This window comes from Hyposmocoma kahamanoa, unplaced genomic scaffold, assembly GCF_003589595.1.
Source record: "Hyposmocoma kahamanoa isolate Upper Pololo Valley unplaced genomic scaffold, ASM358959v1 99238, whole genome shotgun sequence".
Classification (NCBI taxonomy): domain Eukaryota; kingdom Metazoa; phylum Arthropoda; class Insecta; order Lepidoptera; family Cosmopterigidae; genus Hyposmocoma; species Hyposmocoma kahamanoa.
Window position 1 is genome coordinate 463 of NW_020655837.1, and position 27,129 is coordinate 27,591.

The following is a 27,129-nucleotide window of genomic DNA, read 5'->3' on the forward strand; positions in this document are numbered from 1 at the left end:
AACAACTGACCTGTGTGTACGTCTCCGTATATTCCAAAAATATTCTGCATTTATTGTAATAAAGATAATGTCTCTAACTATAAGGGGCTGTTCCAATCGGTGGTGTGGGAAAAACAGCAAAACATCTAAGCTACAAAACAAACGTAATCACATTTAAACGGTGATTAAATATTAAATATGTAATTTTCAATTTTCGACCATTATAACAAAGGTCAAGTAAAACTGATCCATTTGAAGTGAAAGAATTGACGACACCCGTCAATTGTTTTTTTCCTTTCGTGCTCTTAAGAGGGAGCAGAGGAAAAATTCCTAATCTTCGATTTGATTTTAGAGATTTTAGAGATTTAGATTCCACTTTAAAGTTAAAAATAAGATATTGTATGAGTAACTACACGATATATTCAAGCATAGACATTAATCAGAAACATAAAACAATAAAGTTTCCTCGATAGATAAAAATCACGAAATGACCTCTAATTTTCACATTTTTTCGATTTATCCTCGAAATGCTACAGGTTATTAGGACAAAAATTAGATAATTAATTATACTTATGCATGATCGACAACTGTCGCTACGGATTTTTATTTAATCCCTTTAGTTTTAGAGTTATTCCGCTAAAACGAATTTGGTACTTTTAATGCGCAAAATGCAACATCTCCTGTCGCATGTCACGCGAACTTTAGGCATATATTTGTTTCACAAATTTGGGCGGAGCCAACGTGAAAACTTTTTTGACATGAGAGCTCTTAAGTCTCCTGGACCCTTGATCGATGCACACGCGTTTCGTCGCTGCTCGCTGTTGTAATTCTAATTCATATGTATTACAGTGAACAGACCATCGAGCTATACACTTTTATTCAAATATCGCCTTTAGTGCAACGGAATAAGATCCGTCAATGCATAGCTTCGTGTACCGCGTTTGCAATGCAGCGTCACCGCTCAGGCATCGCAACACCGAAGCAATCTTTCCGCATCGTGTGGCATCGCTCTTAATTGACAGATTTAATTTTCCAAAATTTTAAAGTGTTGTGGCTTATGAATAGTTAGAGAACCAGTCAGTAATCTGATTTACAGTGCATGAGTACATTGTCCTTAATTGTAAAATTATTTTTAATGAAATATCGAATTTGTATTAAATTTTTCAGACGCTCGGATTAGTACAGCAGGTTTCGGTAATTATGAACGTATTTTAGACAAAGGAACTTTCCGGGGAATAAGATACAAAACAAACTTGAATATAACACACCATGGTTCAAAAGTATACTGCTTGGCGATGAAAGATAACATAGTGGTCGGTAGATCCAAGGAATTACAATTATTATTGGGTAAGTAGATTTTTCCTCCATAATATTTTAATCGGATAACATTATTTGATCCTATAATAACCAATTGACCTATTGTAAATGTGCACTTTTTTAAATAAACGATATTTTTTTATATTTGATAAACCGATAAGTTATAAATGAACTGCTGTCAAGGTCACACTATTATTATGTTTAGGCATACTAAATTAATATTTGGTATTCAAAAATAATATTTGATCGTTTATCATTGAGCTTTTCATATAACGAACTAGTATATCCTTTGATATTGATCTCTTAATAAACCTTGGTTGCTAGGTTGCGCCCTCCGTTCAGCAGGTTGGGTTAGGTTAGTATGTGAAAAAGCAGCACGAGCCGAGCGAGCGAAGCGAGCGTTCCGCGACAGCGGCCGGCGAATACTAGAAGCCAATTTGCTTGCGTTTCAGAACATGTTTTCAGGTCAAATTATATTATAATTAATATAATATTAGTAACAAATACTTAGTTTTAAAAATAAGAATCTTAATTTTATTTTTAATGCTCATTTATCTTAGTTTTGAGGCCCAACACAAAACTATCAAATTTAATTTTATAACAATTAAACATTTTTTGCGTGACTCAGAACAGATTAAAATATCAAACGATTCAATTTATTTTATGTCTCAGATTAAGAGGATCTATCATTTAAAAAGATCACCGTTTAGATTTCAGCCTGCTGCTTTTGAAAATTGAAAAAGATCATATAAATACATGCCAATATAAATTAAATTCTATAATAAGATTCCTCTTGACATTCAAAATATGCCATATAAGAGGTTTAAACCTGAAAGGGTTGTAACCCTAACTAGCCGTGACCAGGTTCACGGCAATGAAACTGGAAACTTCCGGTCCACAAAATTTATTAAAAGAAGTAAAGTAAAACGAAATGCTGTAACAATAAAAAGGTAAATGTAAAAAAACAGGTACAATAGTATAAAACACTCCCTACACTTCATAATGGATATTAAGGCACTAATCCCTAAATGGGCCGAGTAACTAAATTACAGATACGTAATCTTAGGTATATGAATACTGTAGACTGTTATAGATTATTATACATAATTTAGCTTATTTAATGACGATTATAAACGTAGTAAAGAGAAAAAATTAGCGATTATACGCGATGGAATTTGAAACAGCTCCGACCGTTGTGGCGGTCGAGCAGGGAGTGACCGTGGTACGAAAACAAAATGAGAAAGCGAAGGAAGATGGAACAATTCAAATTTAAAATTTAAATACAAGTAAAAGAAAAAATGATACGATACAAGTGGAGAGAGGCGATACAAAAAGGTGGGATGACGGTGTAAGGAGGTCACACCGTCACAAAACTACAGTGAAACAAAAACTTTATAGTAAAGTTTGTTACACTTGGATGCTTCTGCGTACTTGGTTGACAAAAATCCGTTTAGCTCTTGCGGGTATTACCGATCTAACATGTTTGAAATAAATATTGTAAATGACAAATGTATTTACAAAGAGCAATACCTAGAGTGAATGAGCAAGAACTCATTCTTTTCAGGAGAATCTGCTTTACGAATGAGCAGTAGAGTTTAATCAATATGAAGATTTCAAATGTAATTTGATTACATATGAAATAAAGACGTTTTCAGATTTAGAATGTTGCAAACTTAGAATAATAACGCATAGAATGATAGTTTCATATCAAACGAACTGTCACAAGTGAGGCAAAAATCAAATTCATGTAGGCTAGTTTTAGTAGTAGGTTAATTTTCGGTTTTAGTGAATATTTATATAAAAATACAAGTTGAAACGCGTTACTTCGTTGTGGAATGTGATGTTAGTATCTATTTTACGTTTGTCTGACGTATTTTTACACTCATTTACCGCACATTTCGACATTTTTATCCAAAATTCTTGTGCTGTTCGCGGTGCAAGTTGACCTTGAGCACTGAAGGCCCGCCCGCTCGTGTAGGCCCAATGGGAGCGCTTCAAATTGCCTCACTTAGCGTGTGCGGACTAGTTTTCTATTCGTTATTATTCTAAGGTTGCAAAGTGATTTGTGAATCATCCAATCGTGTTCGAGAATTGCCATTAGGAAGTCAGGTCTGAACAGTTGCATTGAATCTGACGACGAGCTGCAGTTGTTTGTACTGCCACATTGAGCGCCCGGTTTGGTGGCTATTGAGATCTGAATCACGGTGCACCGCTAGTCGACCGTAGGAAGTCGGTGACCAAGGTAGTGAGAAAGCCATCCGTGAAAAGCTGCCACGCCACCTAACGAAAAATCCCGGACCGGCCATTTCCGGGGTAGGTGCGGACTTCCTGGCGGTCTCCAAACCGACTGTACCCTCGTGCGGCAGTGTGACTTAAAGCCTCGTTCAACTGCCTTTTTTTATTAAAAAAAGTGCACAGTTTTCTTTCAACTCATCTGATGGAACGTGACGATAAGGTCGACGATGGACCGTGCGTACTTAACTAATGCCTATACACTCTCGCTTTGAAAACACTCAAGTTATAGTGTTCAGAGAATAAGTATGCAGACAGGGAATTCCACTCCATAGCCATGGCCATATAAATGTGAGGGTGAAACTTCGTGCGAATTCTTAGAATATATCCACAACTAAGGGGTGGACCCCAGCTTACGTCTAGTCCTCCGATTGTTAAAACGGGAAGGTGGAATTAAAACGTGCAATTACGTGTGGGATCTCACATTCTCTGTGATATATCATGTAGAAAACCGATACGCAGGCAACTTATACGACGTATCAAATCTAAGACCGAGGCACTTATAAGCCTCTTGACACCTTTGTCAATTGAATCCCAGATGGCCAGTTGGTATTTAGCAGAGCCATCCCAAAGGTGGCAGCAGTACTCCATACACGACCGGACTTGTCCTTGGTACAGCTGAAATAACAGTCCCGTATCAACTGTACCGTGTGAAGAAACGTCTCACCATCGAAAAGATACCAAGCTCAACTGGTCTACATCTATTTCTCTCGTGAGTTTGGGTGTAATTCATGCCACAGGGTTTCCTTAGTGCGGGGCTATGAGAGTGTGGGTTATTATTATTATTTATGTGGCGAACGGCTATGGAGTGGAATTCTCTGCCTGGAGACTTGTTCTCTGAACGGTGTAACTTGAGCCTTTTTCAGGCGAGAGTTAATACAGGCATTATTTAGAGTGCATGCTCCGTCCAGGGTCGCTTCCTATCAGATGAGATGGAGATTGAATGCGTATTTATGTCATTACTTTTCTTGTCGTAGTGCTTATATTGAATCTATACAGAATGTTCAATGCATGTAAAAAAAGGAGGACGTTCTCAATTTGGCTGTATTTTTTTGCATGTATGTTACGCGATAACTCCGCCATTGTGAACCGATTTTGATGATTCTTTGTTGTTTGAAAGAGTGTAGGGTAACCTGGTCTAAGATGACGCATCCGATAAGAGTACGCAATGTACATTGCCGAGAAGTTATTTACAATACGCAACTAAGTTCAGTGTCATTTTGTAGTGCTAGGAAGTGGAGATTGTTGTGCGGAAAAATTATCAAAAATTATTGAAAACCAAGAAACTACCTAAGCCTGAACATTTTTATGTATTCGATTGAAGCTTTTTGGTATTTTCAAATTGTTACTGAGACTAAACTAAGCATATTTTTTAAATAAACTAGGGAACTTTTTAGCAAACTAGGGAATGAATCCGGTTTTGCGCACTTTCCGGTAACCGATTCCAATAGAACTTGGCAAATAGATGTAAATAATCCACGAACTTTTGAGGTCGTTAAATAACCAAAAACAAATATCTGCATCAAGCACATAGAAATATTCGTAAGGTCTGCTAGTTCGTCCAGTGACTTAGTTGGCATAGCGGCTGTAGATTTACGATTTGCTGGAAGACGTTGGTTTGAATCCGGTCGTATCGAAGGATTTTTTTAGATAGATAGATAGATAGATAGATAATTCGTTTATTTGCCGAAACACAGTACATTACAAAACAAACTTACAACAATGGTACAATAGTAGAATTAAAATAATAATAATAATAATAAAAAAGAAAAACAAACTAGTCTATACTTGATGTGGAGTGTTATATTGTGTGGAGTGTAGATTTTCGTGTACTGTGTCAGCAAAAAGGACCCAACTCAGCGTTATGTCGCAGCTCAGTAGAACTACGACGCTGGTGATTCTGCTAGGTCCTAAATGAGCCGGTAAGAGAGATTTATATTAACGAATAGAAACTGTGTCAGTGTGTATGAATATAATTATAATTATGATATTAACTATATATGAAATATAATATAATACAAAATAATATATACGTATACACATGCACAACACACATACACATACAATACACATATAAAAAAAAAAAATAAAAACAAACAAATAAAATTCTACCGTCATCGAAAAAATAACAAAACGGAACACAATCTAATGTGACAACTATATACACTACCGCAAATGTATTCGCTAACTACGCTCGCTGCCAATACTAGATACGGCCTACCATATTAATTTCATTTTTATAACTTTATTTAAAATAACATAACATATTTTATTTTTTATTTATTTATTTTATTTGATTTTATTTCATTTGAACTTATGGCGTCTGTTTCAAATACTCGCGAAATAATTTGTTGGATATATTTTTTTAATGAAAATTTAAAAGAGTAGATTGAGGTAAGATTTCTAATGGGGGATGGTATGTCATTCCTTATTTTGGTCGCATTGTATTTGAAATAACCACGGAAAGCAGCCGTTTTATGGGTGGGAACAATGAGCGGCGGGACGCACGTTCTAAACGGCATGACTTGTCTATTTGAACGCCATTTTAGTTTTTATAAAGGTAAGATGGTACGTGGTTCTTTATGATTCCAAATAGCAGAGTCGCAGTGTGTAGTTTTTGACGTTCGCTCATGTTTAGAACTTTAAAAGATTGAAGATATGGCGAGACATGGGTACGTGGTGGTATTCTAAATCAGTATCTTGCACAGGCATTTTGCACACGCTGAATCAATTTTTGGGATTTTTTTGTAATGCAGGACCCATGGACGGTGACGCAGTAATTTAGTTTAGATAGTACTAGTGCATCACAAAGCATTACCCTCAAATCCAAATTTATGAGATCTCGAATTCTGTATAATACTTTAAGGCGATAAAATCAGTTACGCACCGTCTCTAGCAAATAATGTTGGAAACGCAGCCCACCATCCATCAAAATACCCAAATTACGAGCCTCCTCCACCCGTTCAATATTTACACCTGATATATTTATAGTGGGATTTAGATCAACAATCCTTGCAATTTGTTTACACGAGCCCAAAACGATGTATTTTGTTTTTTGAGGATTAAGCACCACACAATTTCTCGAAGACCACGCTACGATATTCGCAAGATCTTCATTCAGTGCTTTAATTGTCTCGCTGAAATCATGGGTACCTACGGGTATATAAACCTGAAGATCATCTGCGTATAAGTGATACTGAGAGTGTTTGATAGAATTTGTTATATCGGAGGTATAGAGTATAAACAGAAGAGGACCCAATATAGATCCCTGAGGCACTCCTCTGCTTACACGCGCCTCCTGCGAAACTAAGGTAGAACCGTCAGCAGCACAGATCTCAACACGTTGCGCACGATCCCCCAAATACGAGCCAAACCATGCTATTGTAGAATCATCAAACCTGTAGAACGCCATTTTGGAAAGAAGAAGTTAGTGATTAATGCAATCAAATGCCCTTGAGTAGTCCAGTAAAAGGAGGACAGTTGCTTTGCCTTTATCTTGATTAGAGAGTATGTTGTCAACAACATCAAGCAATGCCGTCGCCGTACTTTCGACTTATTCCGTTAACTGCGACTGTGTTGTTGTAACATTACTTATGACACTAACCACAGTGATAAAAGACATAAAATCGTTAAAGGAATAAAACACCAACTTTTCTGTTGCGATATATTAACCATAGCAACACGCAGGTATGACCAATCGTATCCAGTGGAACAAACAGAATGCCCAGTTATACCTTTATGCACACTGTGGAATAAGGCAATATTCGCTTTTACTCCTATATAAATTCCCCATCATTATGGAACTATGTGAGAAGTGTCTTTATGTAAAAATATATCTGTAGTTATTCTTTAAACTTCCATGTTTTTTTTTCAGTTGAGTTTACTTGTACCGTTAGACTCATAAAAAATGCCCGATAACAAAAATGCCTTTAGAAACAGGGAGTTATGCTCTTAATGCAATAAAAAAAGGACGTTAGGAGACTGCTAGAGAGATGTCCATTTTTGTCTGTTATGTAATCGGACACGCTGAAGCCAATGGTGCAATAAAAATAAAAGGGCATAACTCGTCTTATTCCGTTTTTCACTGGAGGCACTGAAATATTATATAATATAGACTATCGACTGAACGTTGGTTACGCTTATGGAAGAAATAGCTGGACTTTTTTCATTAGAATCATCATCGGCCCATTATTCGTTCAACTATTGGACATAGGTTCATTTGAATTGTTACTTTTTGAAAATTATACATGCGTACATTAAATTTAGCAGTATGTGTATAAAAAATACAAATATTAATATAATATAAATATCTTAAAGTATTTCATTTGAATTCAATATACATTATACAGTGTGTTGATTTGCATTCTCGCCATATTTAAGAAATTAATAATAGAAATAATGCTAAATCATCTCAAAATATTGAAAAAATTATTCTGTTAAATATTCTGGCTAATTGTATCTAGTAAAGTTTTTCAAAATTGTCTCAACTCATATGCACCACGCAAGGGCAGTGACCCCGCTACACGCTTCATCGAGCGATACGTAATCTTTCTCAATCGCTTATTTACTATTTATTACATTAATTAGAAAAGTTGAATGAAAAAACTTTTTTGTAACTTAGATTTGGTACTTACCAACTTTAGGTTACGTGAAAGTATTGCTAGAAGTACCTAGCTCCACAAGTATTGCTAGAAGTACCTAGTTCCACAGCTATGCACAGATTCGCGTGTGAGTTTCGTTTCAACATTAGACTCTACAATTTTGAAAGCTGAAACTTCGACACTCGTGTCCTCCGCGTAAACTAAACGTTTTACATCATGCCATAAGAATAGACACGCACTTGTGCTACTAACTCTTTTTTTTTGCACTACTAACTCTTGTTTACATACCAAACCACATGGCATTTCGTGACAGACTAGAATAGAATGGCCCTATAGCGTGACGTAGACGCAGTACGGGAAGCAAAGTCGACTGATCTACCAATCGCGCGCTCGATACGACACTACCCCGCCGTCGCTACCCGCACCCCACCGCCAAATAGATCTAAAATGCGTTTCTCTCTGCGCATTTAAGATCATTGTTCAAAATGTTTGCAAGTGCCGTGCAAGTCAATGACCTTTGGATCAAATTTGTTTACCGCAATTAAATAAAAAAAAGGTATTTGTATAACTAGAAAATAGAATTTTTATTTTCGATTTATTTTTCTAGTGTTATGTTCAATTTCGGATATAGAATGACCTCTGTAAATATAGCGAGAATGCAAATCAACACATTGTATAATCACATCCGCCTGTCGTTATTAAAATGTGTATGATTAAAAATTTATTTTGATACTAACAGATCAACTAAGAAGATAGAATACAGAATAAGAATGAAGAATGCAATTACTGTCATTATAACGTCGTAACATTCACAATTCAGACATTGTTGGCAAAATTTCACCTACTTTCACAATTTATCGATAAAACAGTAAACTACATGATTATTTGAAATTTTACGGAAACTGGCAACGCTGCAAATGTCATTTTATCAGAGAACAAAAAAGTAACGAGAATGTACACTCTCCGCCCCTCCCTAGTTTTAGATACCGCACCACGTCCCTCACATTGACGGTCACATTTACGGAATGGCAACAAGGCTGTCGGCATGTTTGACCAGTTCCTAGACAATTAAAGAAATAACAATTACAGATGAAGCTGGCACTTCAGTAAAACCAGGTGATAATACTACTTCTGGACTTCTGCTAAAAAATGAACCAACAGGTAAAAACAATTTATACTACCTTAAGTGCAGGATTTGCGGTGTATTACTGTATTTTATTTGAGATGTTTTTGTTGTAGTACGGAGGGTGTTTATTTAACAATGCAGAATAATAATTTTTATTTTAAAAAACTTGTATTTAAACTTAATCCTTTTCTAATTTGCGAAACCGAATAGCCGCCATTTTGCGGTAGGATGAGCGCATCGCGTGAGCGGTTAAAAAGCACTAATGAAAATTTTGGTGTACTTGGATAAATATGATAATATTCCGTTTGAGTGCTTCTAACGTTTACCATGAAATTACTCCTTAAAGTATACTTTATAAACATTTTTATTCAGGGTAAACTTAACCGCTCACGCGATTCATGCGTCTCTAGAAGCATACCACACCTAGAGGTGCCGGTGATGATTTTATACCGATTTATCGGATATCGAAGTTATAACAGGTAAAAGAACTAATATTAATTGCTATTTCGGTAACTACTCTAGCAAACCATAAAGTTTTTAATGCCTGGGTCTGTCATTTAAAAAAAATAAACAACTTCAAAAATACGTCACGACAATCGTGTGTGTTATTGTTTGGGCTGGTGATGTCAGTGTTTATTTATTGAAAACATACCGTAAGTTGCGTTTTTTGGAATTAACTGCAGTTAATTCCGAAAAAGTCTGACGAAAGAGTCTGACGCCTATCGGATGTGTATTGAGTGAATCCGATCCGATAATCGGATCCGACCATCAGGCACAAAATCGGACGTGTATTCCCGCGCAAAGGGCGCTGGTGCAATAACAGGCACATGGAACTTATCCACTTTATGTCTCAATGTGACGCATGCAGGGCCGTGCCCTCGGGTCTTTGCAATTTACAGTTCTGAGTGGAACTCCAACTGTTTTGAGTAGATGTGTCGCTCACTATCAGGCGCACGGCATGTTTGACCAGTTCCTTGATAATTAAAAATATAACAATTACAGATGAAGCTGGCACTTCAGTAAAACCAGGTGATAATACTACTTCTGGACTTCTGCTAAAAAATGTGCCAACAGGTAAAAACAATTTATATGATTTTGTAATATATATAACACACTGTGTTTCAAAACTCGTATAGCAACGAATGTGGATATTTGGGCTGAGAACATAAAAGTAACGAGAATGTACACTCTCCGCCCCTCCCTAGTTTTAGATACCGCACCACGTCCCTCACATTGACGGTCACATTTACCGAATGGCAACAAGGCAGTCGGCGAGCCGTTTTCGCGACAAAAGAGCGTCGCGAAAACCCTACCGCTATTATATGGGGTGGGGTGAGGTGCATTGTCAGTAACCGAATGTTTATGCGCGTAGACGGGTGTTGCTTAGTACTCAACATATGCAATAACATATTTCTTCCTACAGTCGGTAGTAAAACGACGGCTACCTGGATGACTCGCAATGCACTGTCACGTTGTACCCTACATACGTCTGTCCGAAAGCATTCGTAACGTATACATACTCATCATTTTCTCGTCTGCAACAGACACGACATGTTTTCGTGGTTAGATCCGACAAAGTACTTGTCGTGTACAAGACCATTCTCATCTTTTCTGCAGCAGATACGTCGAATTTCTTAACGTGTACACGCGCTCTTACCCTGCCACTTCACACACACATTTGCGCGTGTGCAGATAGCGTCTTGCTGTATTTAGTAGTAGGTAAATAACTTTTGACCGTTGTATGGAGTGTCGGGGGTGTGATTTGGGGCTGTAAAGAGCACTGACAATTGTTAAAAAACAGGTTACAATTGGTGCACGTGTCAAAACTTTAAAAAATACTTCAGTCATTAAGTAGCCAATTAATTGTGCGTAATTAATTGTAATTTTATTTTATTCCGAAACACTACGTACGTGACAGTAAAAAACTTAAAAAAACTATGTGTCTGTCTGTTGTTCTGTGTCTGTGCAACGCACTCTAATCGGTTTTTGATATTTACTTTTTAAGTAAAATCAGCATAATTGTCATTTTTTTAGGTGCCATTATTGTCAAAGTTACCGAAATGTGTTAGTTATGTCTAGGAAAGCTGAATTTATAGTATGTCAAAATCCAGGTCATAGTCGTTCAGCACACGGTCCAAACTCTTGCTAGCAAAAAGAGGAGAGTTATAAATTTAGTCTTTGTGTATCTATAAGTTAATCTGTGGCATCGTACAAACCACAGAACAATAAATACAGTGGAAGTGGTTAGTTAGCGTCGAACGCGTGCCAACTATAGGTCTCGAAAGACCTATCTGAGCTCAGTGCACCATTTTCGCTTTGTATGGTATGGTTGTGTCATTCTTTCGTGCAAATTCAATCATCAATAAAATGCCTTATTGTGCTTGAGTGCAAAAATGATAGCCACACCAAAAATATTACCCGTGGCGGTATTTCATATCATCGGAAAGTTTTATTTAGAACTAAATTAATAACTCCAATTCGTCGTCGTTCAGCAATTAACCGCTAGATGGCAGCACATTGATTGAAATTTGAATTGAGGATAAACTGATCTTAAGTAGAATTTATTTCTAATTTAATCAATTCAATTCAGTTATTTATTCATTAACAACATACAATTAAATGTGTTTGAATGTCATAGATTTAAATTTAAGAATCATAGAAATTAATTACAGATACATAGTCAATTGAATTATTAGAAATTAAAGTAAAATTGTGTATTAACATAAAATGTCAGAACATAAAAATAATATGAGTCATTTTGACTCAATATTTTTTATTATTTGTTCATTTTGACTCATAATAATTTTATGGTCACTTCTTGTATTCGAGTATATATAAAATTATTACAAGTCAAAATGAATAATTTAAAATAATATTTTTTTTACGCACACACTCAACATTTCCCCGTACTAGGGAAATCTTGCGTCACGGGTGCCATGGACACGTATATAGACAACCACAAATTACACCCAAGCTCACGAGAGAAATAAATGAAAGCCATACAAATATTTTTACAAATTTTCCCGGCCCAGGAATCGTACCTGGGACCTCTGAAAATCGGACATGTCCCTGTTAATAAAAGAATCGGAGAAAACGTTTCAATCCGAATGCGTGAGTAAAACTCCTATCAGTCGCACTCCAGTAGTTTCGAAGAAAACGTCGACCAAAGTTAATGTCCCGTATTTGGTATTTTTTAAACGTTTATGTCCCGTATTTGGTATTTTCATTACACCGAAAACCGAATTATGATGAAACCGTTGTTCTTTCAGGATATGTTGCATGTTTATCGCAAAGACACGATTAGGTTCGGGCGAAACCTTAGCGATAAGTCTGGATATTGCTAAGGCCTTTGATCGGGTCTGGCACCGTGGTCTCCTCTCCAAGCTTCCGGCATATGGTCTTCCCGGCCGCCTTTGTGAGTGGATCTCCGGCTTTCTGCGCGAGCGAAGATTGCGTGTCCTTGTTGACGGAGGCACTTCGCGGCTCGTGACAGTTAATGCTGGGGTGCCACAGGGCTCCGTGCTGTCGCCCACGCTGTTCCTTCTGCATATCAATGACTTGTTGCCTTTTGGCAACATTCATTGCTATGCAGATGATAGCACAGTGCACGGTTGCTATTATAAGCAATCGTCAAACACCCGGGAGGACCCTGAGAGAAACCGGGAAAAACTTGTCGCTGAGCTCAACCATGTTTTGGAGCATATATCGTCGTGGGGCTCCCGAAACTTGGTTGAGTTCAACGCCAAGAAAACCCAGGTATGCGCGTTCAGCTCCAAAAAATCCCCATTCCTTCCACTTCCCCATCTTCAGGGTACAACGCTGACGCTGCAGGACAAGCTCAGTCTGCTGGGGATGAGCATCCGGAAGGACATGAGCAACAAAGATTACATCGAGAGCGTCATCTGTACCGCGTCGCGCAAGCTTGGCATCCTGAACAAGGTGCACCGATTTTTTACTCCAGAGCTGCGATACCTGTTGTATAAAGCTCAGGTCCGAAGCAGCATGGAGTACTGTTCGCACCTTTGGGACGGCTCTGCCAAGTACTTGCTCGATGCCCTAGATGGACTGCAGCGCTACGCCTTCCGTGTTGTCAACGATCCTCATGTAACTGAGCATGCGGAGTCGTTACAGCTTCGCAGAGATATAGCGTCTCTTAGCGTATTCTATCGCCTGTACCACGGTGAGTGCTCTGAAGAGTTATTCAACCTTGTCCCTTCCTCTCCTTTCCATCAGCGGACCACCCGTGCCGGACTGCGTTGCCACAGTTGGACGGTCAGTTCAATACCGTCCCGTACTAAAAAGTTTGGCAATTCGTTTTTATGCCGAACCATCAAATTGTGGAACCAACTCCCGGCGCATGTATTCCCTCCCCTCTATAACATTGGGTCCTTCAAACGTAGTGTGAAGAAGCATTTGGCCAGACCGGCAAAATGATAGTGACGGCGTGAAGATATTTGTGTTTTCCATCCGTTACTCTCATCTCTGGACTGTATTCGCTTTTCATCAGGCGCGGTGCAGTCATTTTGCCGAGTCACAATTAAAAAAAAAAAAAAAAAAAAAAAAAAAAAGGTTAGTTAAGTTAGGTTTAAAAGAAAAAACATTTCCCTCTCAAAATTACTTTCGAGGTTATGAAAATTCGAGCAAACATTATTTCTGGAAAGTGTCATTTCGGAGTACTGATAGATAACCTTTTTTTTTTTTTGACGGGGGCAAATCTTTATGGATACCCCTGAGCCCAGGGAGACTCAGGGGTTATGTGGGGACTCTCCCTCCAGACTGGAGAGCCTACCCCACTAAAACCCCCCCGGGTTTCCCTCTCGCCGGTTGAGTCGGCACCGTGGGATTAGTGAACATTCACCACGACGCCGCCCGGACTGATAGATAACCTAACCGGTCGGCCACGGAGGCAGTTAATTAAAATAAATTAAAAATAAAAATATAAAAACAACAATTTATAAAATTTACAACAAATTTAAAATTCTTCTACGGAGCATTATTTTTGTAATAATAAGGTTCAATTCACACTGGCGCAGAGTCGAAGCGTCGCCGTCGCGTCGCGTCCTGTTTTTCAACTACACCGCCTGGCGACGCGCGAAGCCGCTCGATTCCATATTTGCAAAACACAAATTTGTACCTTAATAATGGGAAAATGGAGATGAATATGCTATAGGCGAAAAACATGACGCGGCGCAACGCTTCGACTCTGCGCCAGTGTGAGATGAGCCTAAGTCTCTCAGTCTTTTTTTAAATAGTTTTATGTCAGAAATTGGTCTTCATTTGTCTCAAAAGTTCTTCTCCGCTTTAAAAGTTCTGTCAGCAATAGCATGATCGTGATGATTATAGACTTGCTGTGAGTTAAGGTTGTGTATGGCCCTTTTTTACAATATAAAACCACACTCCATATTATATTGGAAGCTGTTTCCCCATAGTAAAATTTTGACTCTATCAAAGCATGATACACCGATTTTAATTGCTTTATAGGAAGCACATCTCTTAAACTTCGTAAGGCAGAACTGATGGAGTTTTCTATAGCTGTAAGCTCATATTTCCAATTCAGAAAATGGTCAATATGAATGCCAAGAAACTTAACTTCGTCTTTAATTTCTATTAATCTATCACCAAACTGAACATCCAAGACATCTTCCTATGCTATATGCTAGGCTTCTTTTATTTGAACAAATTGTTTCTGATTGACCAAATAAGAGTTTAAAACTTCAAAGTTACTGTTCCCTGTCCCGTAGTGCTCCAGTCAAGCAATCAATAAGTCACAATCCACAGTATCAAAAGCTGTACTTAAATCAAGAAAAACATCGGCTACTTTTTGCTTATTATTCATTTTCCTCATTATAGCTCCGATTAGATCGGTATAGTTCTTAACCGTGTTTGATGACTGTTGTAGGAACTGACTGTTGTAGGAACTGCCTGTTTTAGGTACTGACTGTTGTAGGAACTGTGGAATTCGGCGAAAGCAACAACAACTTCGTCCTCCAAAAATCCTCTAAAGGGATCTGTTGCTAGCGATCTAAGAACAAAAGCAGCTTTTATGAACGGGTTACCATTTGACAGGTATTTAATATTTTCGCTTAACTGTCAACAGCTGAGAACACATTTCGTTTACTTGATATTTACAACTTTAGTAGCAGTATAGTGGTCATTGTGTAATTTGTGCAGGGAAGTACTGCCACCATTATTATTTCTGCTGCCAAGCAGTAATGTGGGCATTACTGAGTTCCAGTTTTGAAAGGTAAAGGTGCTAGTGAAACTACAAGCACATGAGACTTGTCAACTTAATGTCTCATGGTGATGGGTGCAGTAGCAGTTTAAGCTCGAGTGGCAATGCAACTGTTACGAGTAGGTGTGTCGCTGACTATCAGGCGCACATGTCTATTTGTCTCGTTACTTAATATCATAAAAATAATTAAAAAAATTACAGAAGACGCCGTCACGTCGGTAATACCTGATAATAGTACGACTCCTGGATCTCTAGCAAAAAACGAAGCAACAGGTAAAAATAACTTTTTTGATTTATAGTTTTATTTTATAATATTTTTACACGTTACTTTCCAAAACTCGTATAAACTCGTAGGCAAAGAAAACGCCAAGCCAAAATTTCACCAGGCTGGTTATATCTTCTGTATTCCCCCGAGAGGTGTGCGTGTGTTACTGCTCAGTAGGTGCCACAAGATGGCGGGATGACACAGACGCGTTCTTAAATGACTGGCCGGAGATGAAATGAGTTGAAAGTCCAAGCGAGATGCTTGTGATCAACAGTGGGACACTATAGCAGGCTGGCAAAAACAAAATATATTTTTAAGGTCTTTGTCGAGGCATCACCAGGCTTTTACAATTGTAATATAATAACAACGTTGGTTTTTTTTCAAACCGTGTTTGGTTTCAGATTTAACCTTACTTTGGATCGGTTTGGGTGTGGCTCTACTTATTGTATTGCTCATAATTATAGCCGTTTTAATTTACATATTGCAAAAGAAGCGCAATGTTACTCCTAAGGTTAACGATAATCCCGAGACTGATGTAAGTATTGAATTTAATTATTGACTGTTAAACAGATATCTATAATATTTTGGAAGGATAGTTAGGACACACAACAGTCCAGTTCTGCAGGAGCGGTTTTTTTATGATATCGTGTGATAGAATGAACAAGTCGTGCACCTGGCGGTAAATGACACGCTTACCTATAACATTACAGCGCCACTTAGAACAGCTCTAAGTCGCAAAAACCTGAGGGGTGCTTCCACTGTGCCCGTCATCCTAACATATGAAGTTGACTAGCCCGATGTCCCTATATTTTCACCAGCACCTGTACCTTTCAAGGCCGGAACACAATAATGCCCTTATTACTGCTTGCTACTAACCGCTCACGCGATGCGCTCCTCCTACCGCAAAATGGCGGCTATTTGGTTTCGCAAATTAGAAAAGCATTCAGTTTTAATACAAGTTTTTATACATAAAAATTATTATTCTGCATTGCTAAATAAATACCCTCCGTACTATACCGTATGCGTCTACGGCTGCATGTATCGCGTGAGCGGATAATGGAATAAAATTGCAAGTATGACGTAATGTCGACCTTGTACTTAGGTATCTCTTCCATTGCCACAAGTTATATTATCATTTCAACAAGACGTTTCGCTATAAGAGATTTTCCGAAACCGAGTACTAGAAACAATCTTGTACCAGTTCCATGGCACTTCTCTGGCTGGTCGCGACTAGTGACACAATATATTAATTAAATATCAAATTTTTTCCGACATATTGTATGGTTGAAATCCTTATACTAACTGATAGAGCTGATATGATAGAGCTGATGATATATAAACAGCTGTGCAGTTGTTCACTATATCATATAGCTAAGAACATCAGAATCATTTCACATTAGAATCTTTTAATCCCGAGTTCTTAGGTTTTCGCAAAATACGCGTGTTACGGAATGATTTTTTTTGTTTCGATTCTAAATTGTGTAAATTTGTTTTTTCAAACAAACCAACGTTTCGGGCCTTTACGGTTCCCGTGGTCACGGTTGACTGAGGTGGTAAAGTCTTCAACCAGTTATGTCTAATATTAATGCAAACCACCATATTTTTCCCCATTCCTACAAAAGTTATTAATTAAATGTAACTTTATTGTTTTTTTTTTCTAAGAAACATTTCAATATACCCAAATGAATTAATAATTATTAATGTATAAAATAAACTGCAGTCTTATGTCTGCTTGCGATTTAAAGCTCTGAGTGGCACTGCAACTGTTATGGACAGGCGTGCGGCTTACCATCAGGCGCACGACTTATTCGTCTCGTCACTTGATAATTATATATCAAAAATTCTTTTTTGTTTTAATTTCAATGCCTTCTCGCAGTATCTTGGGTAGAAAAGAGAAATAATAAGAGGAAGGGTTTGAAGAGCCAGCCCAATCATAGGCCATGTTGCTTAAGATTTTAGTGTCATTGCCATCGACCGATAGACTGGCAATGACCAATATCAATCAGGTGATTCTTTGGTCTAATTGCTAGTTTGTGTGTCATGGAAGTAAGTCCATATATTTTTTAATTACAGCAGGCGCCAGTCTACAGCTACGCAACTGCACCTGTAGTGTCCTGGGAAGAAGCGCACGCGCGGGCTGCAAACAACCGTCCGCTGCCGCGATATCAGACCGTTGTGCCCAGGCTGCCGCCACGAAATGCCGATCAAAATGAATACGAATATATCGACCCTATTAATTTGAGGAGACGAAACCAACCAGAGTAGAGAAAATGATAAAAGCTCCTTTCAAAACGCCATCGCCTGTAATCTTTATGTATGTCTTTGCTTCATAGGTAATTCAACGTGTGAACGTTTAAATAAACATAATTTTGATTTTGTATATATTTTCTTTTTTATCTGTGATAATGTATCTCTATTGGAGTCATTCTGCTATGTATAAAAAGAAAAGATTAAAGGTGATTGATATTTTAATTAAAAAACATCGATATCCGTTCACGCGATGCGCTTCTCCTACCGCAAAATGGCGGCTATTTGGTTTCGCAAATTAGAAAAGCATTTAGTTTAAATACAAGTTTTTATAAATAAAAATTATTATTCTGCATTGCTAAACAAATACCCTCCGTACTACCAACAAAAACATCTCAAATAAAATGCAGTAATACACCGCAAATCCTGCACTTAAAAAGCACTAATGAAATTTTTGGTGTACTTGGATAAATATGTTAATATTCCGTTTGAGTGGTTCTAACGTTTACCATGAAATTACTCCTTAAAGTATAGTTTATAAACATTTATATTCAGGGTAAACTTAAAAAATGCTACTTACGGTATGTTTTCAATAAATAAACACCGAAATCACCAGCCCAAACAATAACACACACGATTGTCGTGACGTATTTTTGAAGTTGTTTATTTTTTTAAATGACAGACCCAGGCATTAAAAACTTTATGGTTTGATAAAGTAGTTACCCAAGTAGCAATTAATATTAGTTCTTTTACCTGTTATAACTTCGATATCCGATAAATCGGTATAAAATCATCACCGGCACCTCTAGGTGTGGTATGCGTCTACGGCTGCATGTATCGCGTGAGCGGATATATAACAAAAATAAGTATTCCTTACGTTACAAAACCAAAAAATATTGAAATCTCGTCTTGGGATTTATAATTATAACTATGAATGTTAGAAAATCAACTTTATGTAATATAGTTTATATTAAAAATGGAGAATCAAAAAAACAAATTGGCCTCTAAGGCTCTTAGGATAAGTGTTCGACTTGAGGTTTACGCAAATGGGGTTTATTACATTTGTCGCACATTGACTTGTGATCGTTTTAATTTTTGATAGACAAACGGCACATTTCCTTCTGTTTGACTTACGTAATTTATTATCGCTAATAGACCAATTGAGACTGAAAAAAAAGCAGCCGCAGTAGCCTAATGGTTTGACCTACTGCCACTCAAGCAGAGACCGTGGGTTCAAATCCGGGCTCGCACCTCTGAGTTTTTCCGAATTTATGCGCAAAATTTTATTTGAAATTTATATTTAGCGTTTCGGTGAAGAAAAATATCGTAATGAAACCTGTACATCGAAGAAGGATCACAACCTTCGCCTGAGAAGAGACCCGTGCACAGCAGTGGGATGTACAAATGGCGAACTTAGCCCTCGATCTTCGATATCACTTTGTACGTCGTCTTGTATAATATCATCATCTCTTTCACTATCCGACCAATCGGCCTCTTCGTCACTGAATGCTTGTTGTAACCGGGATATTTCTGCATCTTATACAAAACCTAATCACGTTATTTTATTATAATAACATAGCCTGTAAAAAATTATAATTTGCAATTAAAAATATATAATATTTATTCGCACATAAATCACGAAAACTTTCTACTACACGATAACACCAAAGTCAAAAACTAACGCAAAAGATAACCATACGTCACTTCGACGTATGGTAGGTGTATTATTTAGATAAGTAGAGTCTCATACACAGCGACACCAGTGTCTTCTGCAAGCTCTGTGGGCCGACTGCGTGGTGCACTGGTACTTAATACGAAGGAATCATATCGATTTTTCAAAATCGAATATGTCGTTTCGACGTAGGTTATCTTTCTACGGTTAAACACTCCTACTCATTCTTAAGGCCGATTCTGAGAAAAATAAGGGTAGCTGTTATTATTGATAGAAAGATAGAAGAAACACAAAGAAAAACCCTGTCGATCCAGCTAGACTCGAGCCTGCGACCTCACAATAAACCGGGACTATGCCTCTCCCAACTGTGTTACGGAACGAGTCAGCAGACCTCACGAATTTCTCTATGTGCTAGTTGCAGGTCTTTGTTTTTGGGTCTAGGGGTTCTAAAGAACCATTTAAGAAAAGAAAATAAAAATAAAATTTAAAATAAAAAGCAATGGAAGTGCCTTGAGCCTCGATTGCTATCGGAACGCACACAAACAAATGACAAACACTACGAAATCTTAATAATCATTGGTCATAGTTTCTAATTTAATAAGATGTAACAAATTCTTTATTGTTAATTTAATTTAAACTTTACCCCATGTCGTTCAAAGTTTAATACTTTTATTGCAAGTTACGAAGAAATTTATTCAACGTGCTGCCATCTTGCGGTCAGTAGCTGGACTACGACGAACGATTAACATCTGAATTAAAGAAAATTGAAAATTTATTAAAATAATAATAAATTTTCAATTTTGTTGAAAGTAAGACTTACCGATGGTATGAAATACTACATGTAATATTTTTGGTTCGGCTATCGTTTTTACACTCCAAAACAGTACAATAAGGCAAGTTTCTGCGTTTTTAGAGAATTTACGCGAAGAAATGCCATAACCATACCATACAAAGCGAAAATGGCGGACTGAACTCAAGTAGGTCTTTCGAGACCTAATGTTGGCGCGCTAACTAACCACTTCTACTGTATTTGTTGTTCTGTGCATAAAACCACTCTTTCTGTCGTAAATGTTATACGTGTAAGAGGATCTTAAAGGAATGTTAGGCAGGAAAATAATTACGCATCTTTCTTCGTTATACGCGTACACGCAATTTTAACATTGTACAACTCGTTAATTCGGAGCACTCTTGAATATGCGACACCAAAATGGAACCCGCACTATCAAATCCATGTAGATAGGATAGAACGCGTACAACGCGCATTCACTAGCTTTCTAGCATATAGAAATAAACAATGCCCGTATAGAGCAGACTACGGCGAGCGTCTGTTACATTTCAAGTTGGAGACATTAAAGACTCGGAGACAAATTTTCGACCTAACTTTCCTCTATAAGGTTTTACATAGCCAGGTAGACACGCCCCAAATAATGTCTCAAGTTAACTTGGCGATACCCAGAAGGCTTCCACGTTACCCAGTGCGAAATATATTTTCGGTTCCTGTATCTCGTACTAACATAGGCCATTTTTCTCCACTTCACCGTAGCATGAGAACTTTCAATAACGTAAATACAGACGTGGTTGACATCTTCCACGACTCGTTATATAAGTTCAAACGGAACGTAACAACTGCCTTAAACTCCTAAGACGCCACGTCTCAGGGGTTTTGTTTTACATTGTTTAATAATTTTGTAGATAGTAGTATTTGTTCTTTTTTTTCTGTACAGTATTTTTGTTTCTATTTGCTGTTTAAATTAAAAATTTTTTTTTCTTCGTAAATGCTGTATATGCCTGGAATGGTACAACATACTGTATAAAAAATTATATGTTTTAACATTGAAATATATATATTTATATTTGTGCCGATGGTGTCTCTAAATAAATAAATACGTCCATGAAAAATTTTATTGACACACTGACAAAAGGTGAAATATTAAAAAATTTAAAAATAACATTCACACATCAATATTAACCCAAAGACTGTAACATCCTCCACACCATGGCGCTAGAAACCAATCGCCATAATCATAACTTAAAAAACACATTGCCAACTAAACAATAATATTAAACATCAAACTTTTCCGGCACTTTCACCAGACTACCCGAACGTGTAAGACTAAGAACTGGTAAGAGCATGTTTTCTGATGGGTATGCATTGCTCTCTTTTATCAACGCGGATACATCTGCACAGGGCAGCTCGAGGCTGTACAAAGAATGCAAAGCTCGAAGGCGTTTATCAGTTGCGGTCTTCACTCGAGCAACTCTGTTGTGGCCGTCAACGCCGTCCAACACTTCTATCACCAACGCGACAGGCCACTCTATACGCTTCTTATCGTTAACTTCAACAAGAACGACATCGCCTATCACTCTTAACATGCGGAAGTTAATTGGCTGTCCATAAGAACCCGTACTAGGTCCGTCTCGGATCCGCAACTTCCGCAAATTAAGTGTTAACCGTAACATGTTTCCCCGATGTTCGTTTTTCCACTAAAAGCGCTAAATATTTGCTCCGAAAACTCTGCTTTAAATCTGAACATAACTTCTTAATATAACGCCACCTAGCCGTCAAAATGGGTTGAGCTATCGACTTTATACCTATACTGTTAGTACTAGAAGACTTCAGAAATAACAAAAAGGTAGCTGGTGTGAGAGGCTGTAGGTTTTCCGTACTCTCCGTAATGTAAGTGAGCGGTCGTGAATTTACAATTGCCTCTACCTAGCAAAGAACGGTTTGCATTTCATTAAAGGTCAAAGTGGCTTTGCAATACTAGGCAAAATTTTCTAATCTTAAAATTTCCTTTACAGTACGAACCATACACTCCCAAAATCCTCCCCACTATGGCGCTGCGGGTGGACTAAATTGCTTGAAATCATCACATTGGTTAAACTCTACCGCTCATTCGTAGGCAGGTTCCCCTGAGAAGAATGAGCAAGAAACTCTAGGGGTTGCTCTTTGTAAATAACATTTGTACGCATTCAACATTTACAATATATGTTTTATTTTCTTTCAAACATCAGAGATCGAGACTACCTCCATGAGCTAAACGGGTTACTACCACGGATTTTTGTCATCCAAGTACGCCGAAGTTGTATAATAACCTTTAGTATAAAGTTTTTGTTTCGCTATAATTTTAAACCTCGTGAATAGCAAATTTTGTATATCAACCGGAATCTTGTTATAGAAGCGTGTAAATTGCCCCTTGTATGAATTTGTGACTTTGTGAAAACGACCATCAAGAACTGCTAGTTTATTTTTATTCCTCGTATTAATTTTATGTCTGTCACTATTTTTCATAAAGTGATTACTATTCCTTTTAACATAAATTACATTTTCATAGATGTGCTGTGACGCTAGTGTAAGAATATTAATTTCCTTAAACTTATCTCTCAAAGATACTTTGGGGCCCAGATTGTAAATTGCCCTAACCGCACGTTTCTGCAGGACAACGATTCTATTGATATCGGCGGCATTACCCCAAAGCAAAATGCCGTATGTCATTGGACTGTGAAAATCGCAGAAGTAAACCAATCTAGCGGTTTCGACTTCGATTTTTAATCGCGTACACTGCAGAGCTGACCCGTTTTGACAACTTACTTATATGTGGACCCCATTGCAATTTAGCATCTAATCTAAAAATACAACTATATCCACAAGATTCAATTTTTCGTTTCTAACTACAATGTTTGTAACCGTCTTTCTAACATTGGGTAGTGTAAATTTCACACAATTTGTTTTTTAATCATTAAGGAGCAGGTTATTAACAGCAAACCAATCTACTACTTTAGATATAGTATTGTTCACATCGTCGTAGGAACATTGGTGCCTTTTCACTTTAAGTAATAATGAAGTATCATCAGCAAACAATACTATCTCATGTTTTAAACCCTCCATGAGGCTAGGTAAGTCATTAGTATAAATTAAAAAGAAAAATGGACCTAGAGTTGAACCTTGAGGGATACCCATGCAGACCCTGATGATCTCGTACCGTTAACATCAACCCTCTGTACGCTACCACTCAAATACAATTTAAGAAGGTCGAGGTCACGTCCCGCCATACCATAATGGCGTTGTTTCCTGACCAGGGGTCCTAATATGAACTCTTATTGCCACGCAGCTTACGCCGTAAACTAAATCGCTTTGTAATTTCGTATTATGAACTAGGTTAGGTTATCTTCTGCCCGAAGTTTGGCTGGCAATATCGTACCTATTACAGACGTTATTTTGGCATTTTATTCATGGTTGATCTGTCAAAAAGTAACAGCAATAAACCATTCAGTTTTCTGTGTCTTAGTGTAGCTTTTGTTGAATTGATTTGTGCACAATTGTATAATAATTATTATAATTTTGAGTTTTGTATTTTTAGGCAATTGTTTCATCATGTGTGATGAATACGAAATCTTTGACTGTCTCGAAAGTGATGCTTTACACGATAATAATATGGAAAAATCCAAAGAAGACAACTGCGAGAGCAATTTATGAAAAGATACCGGCACAGTAAAGATATGGTCCACAATCTTTGCGATGAACTTAAACCGCACATGTCGAGGCCTACAAAACCCACCGATTTCTTGGTTGAGACTAAGATTATTTTTCACTCAAGCCAAGTATAATTTCTTACAATTTAATTTATAGTCAAATATTCTTAAAATATTATTGACATGTTTTCAACAAAGTACAAAGTAAACATTTACCCGCGGAATTTCGTCGACGATTGACGTCGTCGTTCGGAAACTTAATTTGCGGTTTTCTTTTATTTACAAAAATTAAGATATAGTGGATTGATTTTATTATATAGTGTCTTTATTACTGAATAGCGCGCTATAAAATTTTGCATTTAGCGCGCTATGCGAATATAGCAGTTAATCTCATCTCTAGACATAATATCCAAGGTTCACCACCTACACCAGATCTTTTAATATTCTTTACTTTATCCATTTTGCATGAACTTACAACGTCCAGTAGAGTACAAACTCTAATTATAGTGTTTTTTTAAATAAAATCTACTAAAGACGCGCTGTAACGTGATTGTCTATAAACGAAATATATCTAGAATAAACCAAAGAACACTAGTTTTTATGTATAGATATGTATAGAACAATTTTACTAAAAATAATCAGTTTTAAAATTTTGCCTTGAGTGAAATAAGTCAATAAGAAAAATTTCTTTTTTCTAAAACCCTTTATAGAGAACTATTATCTAAACTTATACCATATTAAGACTGTTTATAGAATAGCTTCCACGCGTATAAAGTGTGCTCCTTGGGCGTTTGAATATCATTCTAAATTTTTTCAATAATTTCACAATCTAGCAACTCTTGAAAAACCCTTTCGTACTCTTCTAAAATACCTGATTTTGTTAACCAACTTGTTGTTGACAGTACTCGCTTGAAAGCGATATCGTAGATGGATTGTAATAATTTTAACCTGTCGTAAAATGGAAGTCTGACCTCAGACCGCTCATCTTTGTCTTTGCGAATTATACTTTTGAAGAAATCCTCAACCTCACGCTCAATGGCCCTTTGCTTTTTCACTTCAGCTTCCTCTCTAATACCTAACATTTCTAGACTCCAGAAAGCGTCAACGTCGTTGGTGATAGTAGCATGTAGGGTTGTCACGTTACCTGTGTAATGCGTTAGAGCGCAATGTACACCCACCGCCGAACCTAGGACTGTCCAACCCAATGTAGTCTCGATGGCTGAAAGATTTTCGTCAATCCGTTCCGATCCGTCTGTCAGAGAAACTCAAAGCACAACTCGCTCCATCGCACGCTGAGCTTCATACACTATTTGGGACAAGAGCTGAAGATCTTTAAACAGCTGAACATACCTCGATCGAAGATGAACGATTAAGTTACCCTTCAAATAAAAATCCTCGCTTTGAATCATTGAGTATATAACTAGAAATAAAGACGAAATACGGGCCATCCATCTCAGGCAATTCATCAAGTAAACGGGCCTTATATAACTTTTAAATATCAACTCTCGTTTGCGCTGAACGTGTGTATGTCTCCGTATATTCTGTATTTATTGTAATAAAGATAATATCTCTAACAATGGGCTGGTTCCATTCAGTGGTGTGGAAAAAACAGCAAAACATCTAATTACAAAACGAAGGCAATCACATTTCATCCGTAATTAAATATTAAATATGTAATTTTACAATTTTTGTCCATTATAGCAAAGCTGAAGTTAAACTGCTCGATTTGAAGTGAAACAATTGACGACACCTGCCAATTGTTTCGAATTCGGGTTGGCCAATCGCAGTTGTCACCGTAATGATTTGGCAGAATAGTTTTCAAACAAATTAAATGATATTTCGTGTCTATTTCTGGTTATACACTCGATACTTTGAGATCAGTACATTGTAGCAGTTTTTCCCCTAAACTACTAATATTTAAACAAGATTTTTGTTTCATTCACTGTTGTTTTATGATTATACACAACCGAAACAAATAAGTACACTCACTATTTTTAACATTTAATTTTTGATAATTTTTAACATGGGTTGTTATGAGTTGTTTGACTCTGTGCTCATTGTCTACCTTGTCTGTTTATTTACGTAAGGATATTAATTAATTCTATGTTAACCCAAAAGTACACTCAAGTAGACTCCCTATTTATTTTACTAAAAAAACTTAAGTCTTTTTAGTAAAATAACAAATTGATCGGTTAACTAATCCTGCGTAGCCCGGACTTGGGGTCGTACCACCGGGTCTATCTACTGAGCGGGTATATCTACTCCGCGGGTCTACCTTAGCCCCGAGCCTACACTCGCCGCGGATCTACCTCCTCCGCGTCACCGTGGTCACGCAGCCTGGTCGCCTCAGACCAGTGCGTCCCACTGAGCCCATGACTAGCGTGCGGTGACGTCATTCGCGAGTGCTTCCGAAACTAAGCTAAGTGTCTCATTACGTATCATCGCCGAGCGAACTATCCGACGTCCCTTCCCCTGAGCATTATTTTGTAAAAACATATACTGAATGCCTGGGGTGCTAAAACTCCAGCGTTTCAACATACAAATCGGTTTGGGAGCTACGATATCACAGACGGACACATAGAACACACACGTGCCCCTTTTTTAAGTGGGGGTTAAGAGTAAAGAGCACAACATCCTCGAACTTTATCACAAATAATATTCCAAAAGTCGTAATATTCTTATTTTATTATGGTTATTTTATTATGCCACTTCTGCGCACTTGGATTATAAAAGTCCATGATAATGACCCGTTTAGCTCTTCAAGGTTATTTAGACCTATGACATTTCAAAGCAAAATCAAAAAGGCAAAGTCGAAGAGTCATTTATTTCACAGGTAAAATAAATTTACACTTGAAAACGTCAGGTTTAAGCTGTTTGTGAGAATCTGCCTTACGAATGAGTAGGAGTGTTTAATAATGTGACGAT

General features: G+C 37.4%; 1 protein-coding gene and 1 long non-coding RNA gene across 2 annotated transcripts; both read left to right on the top strand.

Annotated features, from left to right (window-relative positions):
* Nucleotides 1-1,209: 1,209 nt before the first annotated feature.
* LOC113239037 lies at nt 1,210-14,888 on the top strand. The gene is made up of 5 exons (XM_026475901.1): nt 1,210-1,326; nt 1,621-1,761; nt 9,279-9,350; nt 10,318-10,389; nt 14,797-14,888. Exons 1-5 carry the CDS (start codon nt 1,275-1,277, stop codon nt 14,886-14,888), a joined length of 429 nt encoding a protein of 142 aa, XP_026331686.1. The 5' UTR covers nt 1,210-1,274.
* Nucleotides 14,889-15,750: 862 nt separating this feature from the next.
* Nucleotides 15,751-18,111, top strand: LOC113239039. Its single transcript, XR_003311157.1, has 3 exons — nt 15,751-15,820; nt 16,214-16,347; nt 17,886-18,111. It is a non-coding gene; the product is annotated as an uncharacterized LOC113239039 (long non-coding RNA).
* Nucleotides 18,112-27,129: the final 9,018 nt, after the last annotated feature.